This window comes from Diabrotica undecimpunctata, chromosome 8 (assembly GCF_040954645.1).
Source record: "Diabrotica undecimpunctata isolate CICGRU chromosome 8, icDiaUnde3, whole genome shotgun sequence".
In the NCBI taxonomy this organism is placed as follows: domain Eukaryota; kingdom Metazoa; phylum Arthropoda; class Insecta; order Coleoptera; family Chrysomelidae; genus Diabrotica; species Diabrotica undecimpunctata.
In genome coordinates this window covers 112,042,526-112,061,834 of record NC_092810.1, presented here as the reverse complement: position 1 = coordinate 112,061,834, position 19,309 = coordinate 112,042,526, and the positions used below count along the sequence as shown (strand labels likewise).

Below are 19,309 nucleotides of genomic sequence, written 5' to 3'. Positions count from 1 at the left end.
CGTGAGAATAAGTTGATCAATGAAAACAGATCAATATTCTAACTTGAACATAGATAAAGATTATCTCAAAATTGAACAAGAAATTTAACTATTTTAAAGTACAGAAAAGTTAAAATAATAGTAAATATTTTCTGTTTAAAAATACTTTATCCTTCTTAAACATGTAATTTACAAATGCGAGGTTGCTAACAACTTCCCTTGCCAAGCAGGTATATTTTATTTCATTCATTTTTAAAACGCCTCATTACATTTACTTGAGAAATTACCACAACTGTTCCTTGTGTATTAATGTTCAAAGAATTTTGGCATACGAAAATATTTTTAGACATACGGTTTAGACTCAAGGACGTGAAATATAATTCGATAAAATTTAAAAGAGAATATGTAATTTCCCAAATGATTAAGGATATTCTTCTTCTTCATGTGATTTCCCCGTTTCGAAGTTTGACTATCATCAAATCTATTTGAATGTAGGATATAGTCAATTTTATGAAACACATGATTTAAAGTTACTGTCAAACCCTAAGTTTCGCATCTATAGAATCTTTTTCCATATACTTATTTTGCCCATAGTCTTTACATGGTTGATATTTACCAGAAGACGATAGTTATTTTATCTGATAACATTACAAGATGTAGTTTTCAACTTTTGATTGGTTAATTCTACTGAGTACTATATTTGTACTCTCCATAAGGAATATATACGCGGAGTATATATACATCCATGTGTATACTCTATTTGGAATGTTGTTAGTATCCTTTTAAAAATCCATAATTTGGAATGTATATCCATATTATCATATTTTGCTAATCATTTGCTACACAATGCTTTGATTTCATTGCTTCTTTGAGTCCTTTTTTTTTTCGAGTTATTTTTGGTCGTCCGAGTTTTCTTTTATTTACAGGTTGATTTTTGAATGTTCTATATAGCCAGTTAGTTGTCTTGATTAGTTCCTTCCATGTGTCTATACCATATGATTTGTCAGGTTATGATGGTCTGTTCTCTGTTACCCTATCTGTAGTCTAATGTCTTCGTAGCATCTATATCCGAGTTTTGATATTCTCCTCATTTTTATCGGAATTCTGTTTCTGTTTAAATTTTTTGCCAAATTTTCTTTCTAATTTGCCAACGTTGTGTGCCACAGGTTGTTATATGCTCTATAATGGACGTGTATATTGCTAATCATGTTTACTATCTAATCTTTATCGACCCTTTTGGATTGATTCATGTCCCTTCATACGATATACTACTACCTAATAAAAAAGATATGAAAATTAATATTTTGTTAAATGTTCCAAAGAATCATAAATCAAATCAACTGTTCTAAGTTGTCTTCATCAGAAAAAAATTAACTCATATAAAACAACTTTTACTTAGAAGATGATAACGATCGTAAAATGAAGATCTGTAAAAGATTGATGAATAAGCTGGACAAAAATGAGACTGCTTTGGGAACCAATCTTTTTTCAGATAAGTCAACGGTCACGTTAAACGGGAAAGTAGACCTTCAAAATTTTATATTTTGGCCAGCGTAGAAAGCTAATTGGATGTCTGAGAGACATACCACATGTCCTCAAAAAATTAACGTTTTACTGTTTTGGAAAACTTACAAACGCGGCAGATAGGAAATTACCGCATGAAACTGTTTGGTTTTAACTGAACATGATAAGACCTCATTATGCCGGAATTGTAAGAGATTATTTTAATCACATATTTTCGAATAAATGGAATGGATGAGGAGGTACTATGGAGAGGCCAGCTAGATCATCAGATCTTCGTCCGTTGGATTTTTTTCTGAGGCTATTTTTTCTATGAGAAAGGGTAACAACCAAAGACCCAGACCCAGAACAAGTTTCCTAGATAACATCGATGAAGACATGAGAAATATGGAAATACGTGCTTGTCGGAGGAAGGCGATGGATAGGGACGACTGGAGAAAAATTCTTGGGGAGGCTAGGACCCACACAGGGCTGTAAAGCCAAAATGATGATGAAGGGTAATAACACAATTATGGAATATATCACCTGCAAGTTAGGGAGAAGTTTATGGCCAACCCAGTCTAGAGGTATTTATTATACTCATAAGAAAATGATAAAATAATTTCAAAATTTCTCTCTACCATATTCTGACTGTAACTTTGTGTAGTCCCCTTATTAAAAAACTTTTAAAAATATAAAACGATATAGAGTGTTCCATTGATAAAAAGTGTACCAACCGTACTAGTCTCGCGTGAATCACACTTTACATTTAAATTTTTGTGCAGAGAACATATAATTAAGATCAAAAGTTTACGTGTGCCTTATTTAATTATAATTTTGTAATATACCGCCAAAAATAATTATATTCCATACGAGATTTCCACACTCTATTTCATCTCTGTTTCTAGTCCAGAATATGACGGTTTTATGATCAGAATTCTTTGTATATGTATGGATTTGCTTGAAATTTTGACAGTAGGTAGAAAATAATTCAAAGATCAAAATCTCTCTATAACAATATGTGCTTTTCTTCTAAGGGGTGATTACCGCCCTCACTAGGGGGTGGAAAAAGTTTATCGACAAAACCATGGTAGTCGCTAGAATAGTTAATTTTAAGAAAAACATGTCCGTTAGAGTTGTTTCGAAAAGTTAATATTTTTGGAGGTATTCGTGACTGAAATTTCACCAATTATACAAAGTTTTTCATGGAAATCTTACTGAAACTTTTTTAAACATCTTAAAAAAACCTTTGAAATGACCACTGGTAAAAGTGATTTGCATGAAAATTAAGGTAAGCGATAACTAAAATAAAGTTCGGTTATATTTTTTGTGGCGCCAAACTCAATAACAAACTCAGTCCCGCCAAAACCAGCCTGGCCGAATCTATTCGTTGTTTATTTAAAATTTACTTTATTTATATACAGAAATTATATTCTGGAAGTTTAACTTGTTGAGAAGGCCTGGTTTTAAAAAAATCAGAGTTTCAGGTGAAGACACTATTTTCGGAATTTCTCAAAAAATCCCCTTTTTTCAACATAATTGAACAACTAAAAAGATACAAAAAAAATGCTAGAATTGAAAAAACAGCTCCTTTTTGCATTTTGGCAGTTTTTTGTATCTGTTTTAGTTGTTTAGATTTTTTGAAAAAAAATGGGATTTTTTGAAAAATTCCGCAAATAGTGTCTTCACTTTAAACTCCGATTTTTTCAAAACTAAACCTTCTAAACTTCCCGAATGTAATGTTTGTATATAAGTAAAGTAAATTGTAAATGAGCAACTATAATAAATAACAAATCTCTTTGTTTTATATGCTTCATTTTATATCCCAAGAGTTTTCCCGATAAAATGGAAATTTTTGGAGTTATTCGCGAAAAACCGCTTAAAAACATGGCTTTTGACGTATAATGTATGACCTTTCCGTCATAAATAACTGAAAAAATATTGACTTTAGAAAAATCTAAAAATATTTTTGTCTAAAAATTCAGTAGTCTAGCAACTACCATGTTTTTTTTTTTTTAATTTCTTTCACCCCTGAGTTGGGGCGGTAACCACCGCCAGAGGAAAAACAAATATTGCCATAGGGTAGATTTTGATCTTTGAGCTATTTTTTAATTAGTGTCAAAATTTCAAGCAAATCGATGCATATAATAAAAATTCAGATGTTTTCTAGTATTTTGACCGTCATATCCTGGACTATATAGAAATTTTCTGGATTTATTTTTAGTTTCAAATTTAATACTTATAAGATTTTACATGTTTTAACTGCTTTCTAAACTATTGAAATCATTATTTTTTATTGTTTTGATCTTCGAGAAAACAAAAAAGACACTGAATACATTGAAACAACACCATTATCGATTTATCAGTAATCTAGCCCCAAATTCTGTGGTATTCTGGGATGAAATCAATGTTGCAAAAAATTCAAACGGTAAAAAAATTACTGATAAACCATTCTACGAAAACTATGTGTTGTTTGTAAATCTCTTCGCCCTTATTCCTATGCCCGGTCAACATTCCTAATTTTCTTACTCCTTTCAGGAAGTTGAAAGCCAAATTCTTTATATTTCGGCTGAAAGTAACTTAAACTACATTCCCTTTCATTTATCATCAATTGGTGATGTTTTCAACATTTCTATGGAATTTGCTTAAGTTCCATAATTAAATTAAACCATTAGCAAAAGTATTCCAGTTTTTCCCCAATCGCAATCCATATTTCTCCAGAGATTTTTCACGAATAACAAAAATTATATTTATGTAAGTAAAAAGGCAAAGTCGACAACATAAGTAAACAACATTTATGCATGAATCTTCGAAAAAGGGAACCAAAGATCTACTAGATATGAATAAAAATGATGTGCGAATTATCGTATGTATCTTAACAGGAATCGAACTGACAGAAAGTGTGAACTGTAGATTTTGTCATGTTGAAGACCAGTATCCTCCTCGTTATGCAGGGTAAAGTATTTGGCAGGAGCGGACCGTGACGACGTCGTATCTCGTGGTAAAAAAACCTCCGACAATGGTTTGGGATGACCGGAGCTGTTTCGCAGAGCAGTCAAAAAAACCATAATAGCCTTGATGATCGCCAACATTCGGACCGGATAAGGTACTGAAAAAGAAGAAGATGAAGACCAGGCAGCAGAACACTTTCTGTGCGACTGCCCAGGGTTAGATAGGATAAGGCTGAGCATTGAGCTTGAGCATTATCAACTCGAGCCCTACGACTTCGTAGAAGCGTCACCAAAGACCATAAAATAGACTTAGTTAATAGCTGAAAAGATAACTTTAACCAAGCGTTGAGCCACAGCAGACCTCTTAGTTCTAGTGGAAGGGTGGTTGAGCGCCCAGTTACGCGTCCACTTATTGAACCTAACCTAACCTAAGAAGAATTTGTAAGCTACAGTAATTATATTTTTATTACACTGTTAGCGAAGGATATGCACACGGCAACAATCTTGGCATTACACCAAAAGCGAACTACGGTATTTGTGCTCGTAAAACTGAGAAAATCCTACAGGTAATTTATTTAACGTCATCAGGAATAATCCTGATTGATGGTGATATCATACGTCTAAATTAAGACGATAATGTATATCAATTAAATACCAACAAAAATTGGTCACGAGGTGGAAAAAGAATTTTCAGTACGTGTTTAAGTGGCGTATGATTATAGTTTGTTACAATTATGACGCCCAAAGCTCTTTCCCTATTTTGCTTTATTCCTCTAAAATATAGTCAAGTTTAATTTATTTTTCTTTATTTTTATCATAGGCAAATTTTGGTGCATCCAGAATGTCTCAGTACCTTTTATTTGTTACTTTTCTTTATAAGCTTGTGTTGTGTTGTAATAATAAAAAAAGGGAGATAGAATTCCTAAGAAGAGTTATAGAGAAATATAACAAGGAATGTAGTTATCCGTATTGTTTTAAAGATATAAATCTTAAACGACTTTGTTTTAATGTGCGAAGACTTTCGAGTGCCCTCGTATGCACGTCCAGGTTTTCGTTTTGCACCCAGTACCAGCAACGTGGTTGCGCTAAGGCTAAGGGAAAGTGCAAGAGATATTAGAGAGTTATCAAGTAAAATTTTAAAATTAGAGAGTTATCAAGTAAAATTTTATCCTTCCGTTATTTTGACACGTAAACGCTATTTTCTTACGGTATAAGTTTTAACGGATATCTAATTTTAGAGTTAACAAATGGTCGAATTGGTGCTTCACATTAATAGTTGGCAGCTGTCAGTCAAATGTCGTATGTGACAGCAAAATAATTAATTTTTTTTGTTTTATGTTTTCTTTAACAAAAGATATAGTCGGGAAAATGAACGATTACCCATAAACGATCATATCAATCGCTTATTTTGTATTTGCTGTCTTTTTCTATAACAAACATTTGTTATTTATAGAAAAAGACAGCAAATACAAAATAAGTGATTGATATGATCCTTCATGGGCAATCTTTCACTTTTCCGGCTGTATATATTTTGTCTGGTTTTGTATATTTTGGGTTTGAATTTTTTTCTACAGAAATATGGAAGACATCTTAGAACAAGCAATATTAGTTGAAGCAAATGAAGAAGTTACAGATTTAATACTAAATCATATTTTAAATGATAACATACAAAATGTACACTCTGTGTTCAATTTTGATAGCTTAGCGCCTGAACAAGCCAAACAGTATTTTCGGTTTGAAAAACAGGACATTCTAAGGCTTGCACAATTATTAGGGATACCAGATACAATCGAAAGGAACTACAACTTTAAATAACTAACATATTGCATATTGTAGAACTAAAATACCCTAATAGACTTAGTGATTTAAAAACCATATTTGCCTTTTTGTCTTTTTCACTATTTCCGTGTTCTTTATTGATAATGAAATATAATAAAATGTGTTATTTGTCACGCAGATGCTTAAGCAAGAAAACACAAAACGCCTGTTAACTAATGCACAGAAATAAAATTACCGAACAGGAACTTCAATGTCCCAGTCCCCAGTCTTGACGTGGTGCGATTCGCTGCTAACGTTACCGTATATCAAACCCTCTATCCGACGTACGATAACGGAGCCCGTAAACGTCATTTACGTTATTCAATTTTCATACTGTACATGCTCCATTGCTAAAATAACGTTACCGTATTCTCACTCTCTCACTTGATAACTCTCTATTTACCAAATCAACGCTAATAGAACAAGAGGCTATTTTAATTAAGTTTCTCCCATATAAGTATTGTAGGTTTTTCTTTTCAAAAATACAGTTTATATTTTTAAAGATTTTTTTGTATTTTTACATAATTTGAAATTCCAATAATATTTAACTACAAAACGACACACTTATTTTGTTGTTTTTGATTTTGAACAAATCGATTTAATTAAAAAATTTAGAATACGTCGCTTTTTATACCTTTTTAATGGTAAACGAAAACTCGAAAAAACGCATTTTTCGAACTAAATTGTTAATAATTTTATTGAAAAACAAAGCCGAAATTTTTACAGAAAACGTATATGGTTTCTTACAACGGGTATATATTAACGGAAAAATTCGTTAAATACCTATTTATTGCAAAGTACTGATAAAAATTTTTGGAGATTTCCCTGGACTAACCGTATTGTGTGAATCAGGACGTGGAAGAATTTAAAATACACAAAATCATAAATAGTGGAAAAAAACTCCAAAGCATCCTGTCACATATACGTTGAATAAAAAATATTGTATTGCCAATGTACTTTTTTATACAGTAGTTCACCCAGAGACATCTGTTTTATTAAAATTATAACGCCTACACATACAGCCTTAGATATAATTAAACCTGTTGCCAGAAATTTATTTCCCGTATATTTCTGCAGGTGTTTGTAGATATATCAGTTATATTTGTCGAATATGTAAATATTTATTTCAGATTTGGTAGTTGTATGTAATCAATGAAATTAACAATGTGAGAAGCTTATAAGCTTAGAATAAGTACTTGGAAAACAACTCTACATTCAGTTCACATGTCAGTCATTTAATTAGGGAATCATCTGTAGTTTTGGAATTTTGCATCACCAATATCTTTGTCTTTATCCTTATGCTCATTCTATCCTATAATAATAATACCATGGTATTTTTGCGGATATATTCTTTCGGATTATTTAGGCGCCTATTGCATCTTTAATCCTGTTTTAGGTAACTAGTATGAATGCACATTAGCCCAAAGAGACCGACGGCTTTACGTGCCCTCCAAAGCATTTTAAGCATTGAAAATGTCATTGTTTAAGCCGACAATGGAGTTCGTGCTTTCTGGCTTAGAAAGCTATTATCTTCGCCGCTGACTTACGGCCTCTACAAGTCTATCCTGTATTCCTTACCGTTCTTAAACAGCCAAATGCTTTCTTTGGCATACATTTGATAATTGAAAAGACTGATATATTTTTGTACACACTTATGACAAATCAAAAACTGGAAAAAGGAAAGTTTGAAGTGTGTAAACAATTTAATTCCTAGCTGAGCACTTTCGGCTTACAAAACCATCTTCAGAGCTATGCTACAATAGCACAATGACATAAATAACTAATTGTAAGTTGACACTGTTCCATTTATGTCAAGTATTTAAGTATCACTACTAGGAGAGATCATTTTGTATCAAAATTACAGAACATTTTTCTTATTAAGCTGGTTCTATTTATTTTTCATTGCAAAACACAAAAAGACTGTACACTGGACTCCACAAAAAACATATTAAAAAAATTGGATATGGTACTGGTGCCAGAAACCGACCATTTATTAAGAGTTGAAGCAGCAGCTAGAATGAGAAAAATCGAATTCCAGCCTTTTAAAAAATGATTCTTCAAAGATGACAATTTTATATGTCATTAGAAAATTAATATTTTCAAATTATCTAAAAAGACTCTTCGATAAATTTCTTCTTTCATTATGAAATTTTTTTTTCTTCTTCTTCTTCTTAAGGTGCCTTCTCCATTACTGAAGGTAGGCTATAACTACAGCAAATTGCTCTCTATCTTGAGCTGTTCTTAGTATCGAATGTGTGTCCATGCCTATCCAGTCTCTTACATTCTTCAACCAGGAGCATTTTCTTCTTCCTTGACCTCTTCTTACTTCCACTTTCCCTTTCATTATAAGTCGTAGGAAGTTGTATTTTTCTCCTCTGTAAATATGTCCTAGCAATTTTTAGATAATATAAAAATCGAAATTTTCTAATGACATATGTCAATTGTCATCTTTGAAGAATCATTTAAAAGGCTGGCATTCGATTTTCCTCGTTCTATCTGCTGCTTTAACTCCAATAAATGGTCGGGTTGTGGAACCCGTACCATAACCAAATTGTTTAATGTGTTTGTTGTAAAGTCCAGTGTACAGTCCTTTTGTGTTTTTTCAATGAAAGTAAAAAGAAACAGCTTAATAAGAAAAAAATTCTGTAATTTCGTTACCAAATGATCTCTCCTAGTAGTGATACTTAAACACTTAATGTAAGTGAAACATTGTAAACTTAAAATTAGTTATTTATATCATTGTTCTATTGTAGCATAAGCTCTGAAGATGGCTTTTTAAGCCGAAAGCGCTGAGCTAGGAATTAAATTGTTTACACATTTCAAAAATACTTTCCTTTTTCCATATTTTAAATTTGATAATATTTTTTTAAAAATATATTCCATATTTTTAATTTATGAATGTTCGGATAAAATCAATACTTATTGAATATTTCAATACTTATTGAATAATTTCACAACTTATTGAATAGCGTATATTGTACTGCATTTTTATAAATCCATATTGATTAAAGAGACGTATTTTCTGTTTTTCTCTATCTATTGCACTACCAAGCATAAGATTAAGGCCACTCTTTCCTTTCAAAGTTTTCTAATAATTTATGGCTTCTATATTACGTCTATTCAAACAATACGTATTACTTTTGCCGTATAAGCAATTTTGTATAATAAATATATACGACGCGTTTCTCTCATATTACCTATCAAAATGTTTCGGTTTGGTTTTAAGTAATTTGGTTTTAAATATAAATAATATACAGATACCAAGATTTGAGGCAGAGTTTTTTTGGCGTCTGATGAGAGATATGTGTAGAAATAGTATTGATAACTCGTATTAGCGGTAAGTTTTTTATTTTTTTCCCCCTTCGTTTGATGAAAATATAGAAACAATATCCTTCTGGAGTTCTACCGTAAAGAATTTATTTTACGACTAACTATTTAGGCCATTTGCTTTTTGTATATTATATGATTGATTTACCAACAAAAGCTTATTCGGTCGAAAAATTGTAGTCCATACTCATCATTACTAATTTTTGAATCCCTTCAATAATAATTATTTTGCTTTTCTTGAAATATCTACTATTTTTATCCGATCTTGTGACCGCCATTTAGTTAATTACTAGTTTGTTGTTATCTGTTAACAATTTTAACCGAAATTACTAAATAACTAAATATCGTTTTTTTAAGTTTTTTAATATTTTTCTGATTTTATTTTGTTCACTATCTTTAGAGTCTCAGAGTAGTGGCTATACCGCTCTGAGGAGACCTAAAGAGGTCGAAATACGTATAAGCGGCTGTCGCTGCCCTGTATCAAAACAAAAATCTAATACCGTCATTATGTTTTATTATTTTACTTCGGTTGGAGTACCAGAAACTGAATTCACTACGAATTTTGACCATGATGAACGGCATGTGGAATGCAATTTTAGATTCCCTTGCGGAGTAATTCATCAAGCTGTTTGCTTCGCAAGTTTTAGGAAGCGCAGTGGTAAAAATTTGAATTCGGTTTCGCCAGGTAGAAATCGTTCGATTTCTCTTTTTGTTATACATATTAATTGTCAATTTTTTGTCATTAACTTACAATACAAATAATAATTATGTGATTTTTAATGTACACTAAGATATGTTATTTACAATGCTAACCAAAATATATATTTTGGCTGTAATTTAATTAAGTACTGAAAAAAACAGTACTTTTGTCTTATATTTGGAAGTGTGGTACTTTTCCTACTAAAGGGGAGGGTAACATGTCACAGATTAAAGACACAAGAATACATTTAGAGAGATTTGTGTAGAATTTGTGGCTGTGTCGTGCGTGATTTATAAATCACCTCATCGTTTCCATCTGCGGACATTGTCTGGGTCTTGATGATGCTGTAGATCTTTACATAGGGGGCCTTGATAAGCTGCACGGTCAAACACAACCAAAATTTTTTTATGTAATTTATCCAACTACATAACTGTTAAGAAAAACTACTATTATGCGACTACACTGACAGTTTTATGTAAAAACAATTTTAAGATACATTATTGAATATATTTAAGATACTTTTAAAATACCTACATGCTATTTAATATCCCTTTAACACTTGTAGTCACTATAAAGAAACGTTTTTAGCTTATAGCTTTTTATCATCATTTAGCAAAATTGGTTGATTTTAATACAATCTTGGGGCATTATTACAATATTTATGGAAAATAAACTTGTATTTAACGTTTAGAAATATAAACTTTAAATCATTGTCATCATTGTCAAACTATTAAACAAAACTTTCTTCATCTATCAAACTTAGGCTGTCGTATATCATACTTATCTATCAAAGAATGTAACCTTTAAAACAATATATCACATTTGCTTCATCGGGATTTAAAATATTTAATGTTACATAGGCAACGGTATATTCTATGAACCTCACTCTTTAACTAATACTGTCAAATTATATTATATAAGATGCACTGCACAACGAAACAGTTGCAGTGGTATGAGTTGAGAAATGTGGACGATATTCTGTAAGTGGCGGAGAATATTGAACATTTGGCATGGATTATGAGTTGGCAATGAAGTTAAGAACAAAAATTGAAAATTAAGAATTGAAAGTATTCGGTGACACAATAGCTTTCGAATTATACATCGCATGTCACATGTAGTTTAAGGAAAATGTTGATGACCTCATACTTTTGATAGATTCCAGTAAATATAAAAAGATATCCTAATAAGATCCTAATAGGATCTTAACAATAAATGGAAGACACCTGTTCAAGCGTTTTCATCAAAAGATGAAAATTATCAAATTATTAGAGGTAGTACATACGTTTTTTACACTTCCGCCATTGAATATGGAACAGACGTTGCATATACGTACGCGCTTCTGTGGTACCCTTTTTAAAAGGGTACCACAGAAGCGCGTACAAATCAAGGAAGACACTGATTGACACAAGAACTTTCAAATAATGTATCACACGTCATACAATGTCATTTAAGAAAAATATCGAGGATGTTATACTTTTGACAGATGACAAAAGAAATTATTGGGAAATTGGAAAAATAACAATTGCCTACTTTTGGTAATTTTCAATATATAGCAAAATTCTTCATATCCATTGTGAAGCTCAATGGCAGAAAACATCAATAATATTAGATGCAAGATGTACTCGACTATTAAAAGGTATTGGAGGTTTAAGTACATAAATGAGATGGACCGATGGCTCAGAAAGCTGGCGAACAGCTGAGTAGCCCCGTCCTAGTCAGAAATATTTCAAATACATTAGCATACAATCTAAAGCAGATCTGTAGCTTCGAATTTTATTTCGCGAGTTAATCGAGTCGGCCAACGCATGAGTACTACGTTGAGAGATATGGTCTTGAGACTCGGTGGAAATCATGATCCCTAATGGAAGGCGTTAAGAAGCTAGAAAAGCATTAGCAATCACATCACAGAAAATCGCGAGTAAAGATATAAAAAAATAGCCATAATAGCATTTATATACAGTTCGAGCGCAAAAAAGTGACGTTAAAGAGTAGAGAGACCTTGTAGTAGACAGGCATGGTCGAAAATTCTGTAAGGTACGCACGTCTGAGTGGCAGATCAAGACGGTTCAACTCCGCGTAACAAGCCAATACCCAGGTTACATTAGCTTTCTCTCGGTATGGGGAGCTCGGCCGGAATTGAGCAATATTCCCTACCATCTCATGGAACCAGATTGGACCAGAAGCGAAGTAACAGCAGACAAGGAAGAGTCAAGGCAGCGTCAGTCATGCGGAAGCTATGTAACATGATCTTTCTATGGCCGTACATTGAGATGAAGTAAAGCTACTAAAAATTAGTCAGTAAAACTGTGAAGAAGCTCATCAAAGGGCAAAAAAGGCAACGGCGACCGAGGAACAGGTTTAAACACGTGTTGGTAGAGTGGGTTAAGAAAAGGTTTAAGCCGTGTCGAAGAAAAGAACCAACTCCCTTGAAGAGGCTTGAGAACAGACGCTAAAGCCTCATCAAAGGGTAAAAAAGACAACCGAGTAACAGGTTTAAACGCGTGTTGGTACAGTGGGCAAAGACAATGTTTAAGCCGTGCCTAAGAAAAGCAAAAACTCTCTAAAAGAGGCTTGACAACAGACGCTAAAGCCTATCCAAAAGTCGCAAAAGAGATGTGACGAATATAAGCCGCAATATCGAAACACCCCTATATCCTCGTATCTACAATCCAGAAAACTCAAAAAAGTTGCTAAAAATCGTTAAAAATTATCACTATATTGGTTATATACATACAATGGATATATTGATTTTAATGATACAGACTACGGTAGATAAAAGAATAAAAACTGTTAAGGAATACAATCTTTCAAAGTCGTTATTTTCTACTGATACGTTGGTTTCTGACCTTTTCAGCCAAGCGTGGTCTGGATTTATATCTTCCTGATATTTCGTCTGAGGAACTTTATTATTAACGAGAAATATTTTCAGATCCCACTTATAAGTCCCGAAACCAGCATATCGTTACTATAATAATATATTAGTTTTCAGATTTTGACTTTTTATTTAGGTTCCAAACAGCCAAGCAAACGAAAAATATAAAAATATGGATAAGACAAAAAATGTAAGCTTTTAAAAATATATTTTCATGATTAAATATTAATTTGCCTCACGAACGATGTTATTACCATATTTACACTGTGAATTTCGACTTAAGAATTGAAAGATAAAATTGTAGGCATAAATAAATCTGAATAATAATAATTAAATAAGTGATTAGAATATATAATAATTCCGACTTATATCAAATGTTTACCTTCTTATTATGTAAACATAAAACCAATCAGTAATATTCATACAAAAATATTTTGTAATGTATTGATTTGTGGGTTTCAAAAATTCCTAGAAGGTAAATAAAGGCGATTAGCAATTTAAAATTTTCAGTCTATTTACAATCTTTTGTGGAATCAATTGTGGAATAATCAAAATTAGTAACTTATTACAAGATGAAGCATATGACGACTATACTGAAATTCACATTCAGGTGGCAGCGTTACAGAGATAGGCCTGTGCTTTCTATATGTCAGAAATAATTGCATTTCGGGAATCTGGTGTAATTTTTATTTTTAAGCTACCGAAATTTAATTTATGTTAAAATTATTAAATTTGAAATTGAATACTTTATTACAACAGAAACATCGAGATTTTTACTTGTATAATGATTTCTTGTCTTTTAGAATTGATCTATGTAGATTTAAATAAATATTATATATTAATATTATTTTCAATTATAGCTTACAACATTATAACTAAAAACGCGTATGTTGGAGATACGCGCGACCGTTCTATTTACACACAACGCAAAAGTCTAGTGATATTTTTATAAATAGACGTATTTTGTTTATCTGTAATCAACTTAAAAAAAGTAATACAAAATTTGTAGTTTAATATGTCAAAAACCATAAATTGCAAAAAAAACAGAAAATTGGAGCAAAAAAAATATATATTGCAAATCACCCACGTTTCACATACCACCATAAAATGTCAAAAATACGAAATATAAACTTAAAATAAAGTATGGCCACCACGTTGGTTTATCACAGCTCTACATCTACTGTTCATGCTCCGAATCACATTGGTAATGTCTGCTCGAGGTAGTTGTGTGCATTGTTCTCTCAGAAGCTCTTTTAATTGAAACTCATTGTAGATATTGCCCATATGTGGAATAATTCTTCGATTTAGCATGTCCCATACATGCTCAATGGGATTCAAGTCCGGTAATTGTGCTGGCCACGGCAATACATCAATACCCTCGCTATCCAATCAGTTTGTTACAATATGCGCAACATGTGGACGAGCGTTATCATGCATAAAGTAAAAAATTTTCTCCAACAGCAGCAGCAAACGGGTGCACAACAGGTTCAAGAATAGTGTCCAAATATTACTGACTTGTGAGAAAGCCACGTGGGAAATCTTCCGTCAATCATGATTCCGCCCCTTACCATTAATGTACCACCTCTGTATGCATACACTTCTTGAAGATGTCGTAATCGTTCTCCATTTCCGGGTCGTCTCCAAACTCTTGTCCGACGAGAATCTGGATGAAATCCATATCTAGACTCGTCACTAAACAAAACTGTGGCCCAGTCATTGTCGGTCCAATTCTGAAACTCTTGACACCAGGTTAATCTTGCAGCGCGATTGCCTCTAGATAGAGGTGGACATCTCAGTGGTTCGCTCCGACGATTCCTCACAGTACTGCTGCTAATTGTTGCATTATGTGCAAGCTGTAATTCATTAACCAGCTCGGGTGCTGTGATTGCTGGCTGTCTTCTGGCATTTAAAATTAAATATCGGTCTTGAGCGATGGTTGTAGAGCGACCACGTCTTAAACCGACGCCACAAATGACTTAAGACGCTTTGGGAGACACCCAACTGGTCAGCAACTTGAGTTTATGAAATTAAAAATAAACAAAACATAAAAATGTCGATTTTTTTGTCCCTTATAAAAAACATTGTAAAACACGTATTGATATCAGTTTTACTATTTTTTTTGATAAGAAGTGAGGAGTGTCTGTAGCAACAATTATATTACAAGCAAATTTATATGGTCATGAATTTTCTGTCATTGGTATTGTCAAATTATTAAAATATCCTTAGATTTTTGCGTTGTGTGTATTTTGGTGGCGCGCCTTTCGTAAGGTTAACGATAAATTGTGAAAATAACACAACAACCAGTCGTTGTATACAGAGGGTTTAATGAATTGAAAAAAAAATTAAACAAAAATTCTCAACTAAAATTTAAAAATTAAGTCTAAGGCTCTTGTTAGTAGAGTGTATGACCACCTCTGTTATTAATGACAGCTCGACCTGGCATCGATTTGGCATACTGCTTATCAAATTGTCAATATCGTCTTGCTCAATTTGTTGCCACTGCTCTTGCATACAGTTGAGCAGCTCTTCCCTTGTCTGGAACACTAATCCTTGCTGTTGTATACGTTTTTTAGCATATCCCAAACGTGGTCAATGGGATTCAAGTCAGGGGATTGAGCAGGCCAGGGCAATACCTGAATATTGTTTTGCTCTACAAAAATTTCTCACGATTCTTGCAACATGCGGCCGTGCATTGTCATACATCAGCACAAAATTGTCTCCGAATTGTGCAGCATATGAACGAACACTAGGTTCAAGAATATGATCTCGATATTCATTTGCTGTTAAAAATCCTTCAGTATGAACGAGATAAGCGAGAAAAGATAGAGCAAGCGATAAAAGGCAAAATCGGGGAGGATCAGGCAGGCTTCACGGCAGGAAGATCATGCATAGACCACATATACACACTGGAACAACTGTTGGAAAAGAAAAAAGCAAAAAATAGAGATATACACTTGGCATTTGTGGATCTGAGAAAGGCGTATGACTCTGTACCAAGGTCAGAACTATGGGAGGCAATGTACAAATTAGAAATACAGACGGAACTCATAGAAGCTACAAAAGCTCTGTATAAAGAAAATAAAGTGTCCATTAAAATGGGAACAAGAATCATAGGAGACTTTACCACAACAAAAGGGCTCCTGCAGGGTTGTTCCACATCTCCAACCCTATTCAAAATATACTTAGAGAAAGCCTTGACTACATGGAAAAGAAAATGCGAAGGCATGGGAGTACCGGTACGGAACGAATACCTATATACGTTAAGTTTTGCAGACGATCAAGTAGTGATTGCACAAGACCAAGACGACCTCAGCTACATGATGAAGAAACTACAAGAAGAATATACCAAGGCTGGCCTAGATATTAACCTCGCGAAAACAGAGTACCTATCTACAAGTGAAGAAGACATAGAAGATCTACAGATTGATGACAACGTAACAATCAAAGGAAAGGATAAATTCAAATACCTGGGGTTTATAATCACGAAAAAGGCAACAACAGAGGAAGAAATTACACAAAGATTAGGACAAACAAGAACAGCAATCCGACAACTTAACTCAGTATGGTGGGATAGACACCTAAATATGAAGACAAAAACGCAGATTTATAAAACATTAGTGCGAAGTATTATGACATATGGGGCCGAAAATTGGATCATAAACAAGAAAAACAGCAGTAAGATAATAGCAACAGAGATGGAATGCCTGCGAAGATGCTGCAGAGTAACAAGAATGGATAGGAGAAGTAATGACGAAATAAAGCAAAGAACATCAATAGAAACAGTCATACTAACATATATAGAACAAAAAAGACTAAAGTGGTATGGACATGTAAGAAGAGCTAGCGACAGCAGATGGATAAAAAGAATAACCGAATGGAGCCCCATAGGAAGGAGGAAAAGAGGACGACCCCGAAAATCCTGGAGGAACGAAGTAGACGACGCCATGAGTAAGAGAGGACTAAACGATGGAGAATGGAACAACAGAGAGAGATGGAAACGGTTGAGCGAGGGAAGGCAGTGAATACTGTAGAATCCCTAAATATATATATAAACGAGATCAGTTCAAAAATCTATTGAAACTCCAGTCCAAACCATCAAAGTTCCTCCTTGATATCTCTCAACTTCTTGAAAGGTTTGCAAGCGAGATGCGTTGCCAGGTGTTCGCCACGCCCTCGATCTTCGTGAACGTCGTAAACCAAACCTGGATTCATCGGTTAAAAGAATGTTTGCCCATTCTCGTTCTTGTCAAATTTGATGTTCTTCGGCCCATTCTAATCTCCTTGTGCGATTCACAAGGGATAATACTGGGACTTGAATGGGACGACTAGCGTGAAGATTACTCTTTTGCAACCTATTCCTGTCAGTTTGGGCAGAGACATTAATTCCATGAATGTTTTGAAGTTCACTCTTTAGCTGGCTAGCAGTAACATTGTGGTTCCTTAATGCCCGAAGGCGAACAAACCTGTCATGTACCGGTTGTGTTCTCTTGTTGGACCAGTGTGTCTTTCCCTTACATCACCACTTTCTTGAAAACGCTGCCACAACCATCCTACAGTACTTTTGCTATAATACACAGCTTCTGCCACGTCTCGGACGTTCATCACCCTGTATCATACCAATAGCTTGTAGCTGTGATTTACGATCAAGATAATTTCTTTGCATATTGACTTAAGCTAAAACCACAATAACAACAAATTCTAACTAAACTGAAGAATATCAACCATCAACGGTGTGTCCCCAATATTCGGATTTATTGATTAAAAAGTATGTTAAAGTTTTTTATATTATCAAATATCTGTTATACCTATACATCATAGATGATATGCATGTTATTGGCAGAAATTTATTTAAAAATTTATATTTTATAATGTATATACATTTATAGTTTCATAAACAATTAATTTGAATGTATTATGTTTGCTTTGTGTAAATAGTATAGTAATATGTTTTTTGCTATAACTAAATAAATAACTTTTGTAAAATTATTAAAACCACATAATTATCATAATTAATATATACACATTGTACGTTTAATTAATGTATATTATAATTTATTTCCATTTTACGTGGAACAGTACCATTTAAATTAATCATCCAGTTATAACTGTCAGCGTAGTCACATACATTATCTACCAGAAGAAAAAAGACAAAAAGATCAGAAGAAAGAAAAAAACTGTTAAATATATAATGTTAACAAATCCTTACCTCCCAACTTTCTTTGGTTAATTCGGTAATTTCTCCGTCTTGGCTTCCATGGCGACTAGCAGATGGTGTTGGTTCTTCGCTCCATAGTTCCGTGTCCATCTCCACCAAGGAGAATCCTCTTTCCTTGACCTGTAACAAATATTACTAAATTTAGTATTGTGAAATAAATGTTCATTAAGACAACAATTTTGAAATTTTCAGTGCCTAATAATAAAAAATATATAGTTTCAAGTCATTCACTTATGAGGCAGATTTATGATAAGGAAAAATCTCAAAAAATGGACAAAAACAACAAGGTAATGAGGCAGATTTATGATAAGGAAAAATCTCAAAAAATGGACAAAAAACAACAAGGTAATCTTGATATGGTCTTAAGGGGATAACTGCAAATGGAAAATACGATAAACTCGTAAGGTAAATAGAAAAACCTTCTTTTTGTTTCAGAACTTTCCATGAATTATATGTGGGAAGAAGTAATTTTGGGTATGGTGAATTGTCGGCAAAGTCGAAAGGCTAACAATTTGGTTAGAAACGTCCCCATTTAACCATAATTTCAGATCATTATACAAAGTAAAATACACTCTAAAAATAGTAATATTTCCTTATACAAGGTGGGGCAAAAGTAATCACCATAATAACAAATGCTATAACTTTTGCAAATGGCGCCAAATGTCAATTCGGTTTTGACATTTGTGAAATAAACAAACGAAGACTACGAATTGACAAGCCATGAATAAGCCATTCCAAGAACGTGGAATAATGGTTTCCTTTTTTTGCGCAATATCGCCGATTGTGTTTGCGCAGCGTGAATTTCATCGTAGATTTCCTGGTTGTACGACACCAACTGGACAAACACTGTGGCGTTTGACCACTCGCCTGGAAGAAACTGGGACAACCCGCTATGCTCTCAAGACCGGCTGGCCTCGGAGCAGCCATTCTGCTGAGACTATTGATAC

At 33.3% G+C, this 19,309-nt stretch overlaps 1 protein-coding gene across 10 annotated transcripts in view; it reads right to left on the bottom strand.

Moving 5' to 3' along the window:
* mtd (TLD domain-containing protein mustard) overlaps positions 1-19,309 on the bottom strand; it is a 916,705-nt gene that overhangs the window by 77,123 nt on the left and 820,273 nt on the right. For all 10 annotated transcript variants that reach the window (XM_072540745.1, XM_072540746.1, XM_072540756.1 and 7 more), the window contains one exon: positions 18,354-18,482. In XM_072540745.1, coding sequence (XP_072396846.1) covers positions 18,354-18,482 — 129 coding nt within the window. The remainder of the gene's footprint in view (positions 1-18,353; positions 18,483-19,309) is intronic.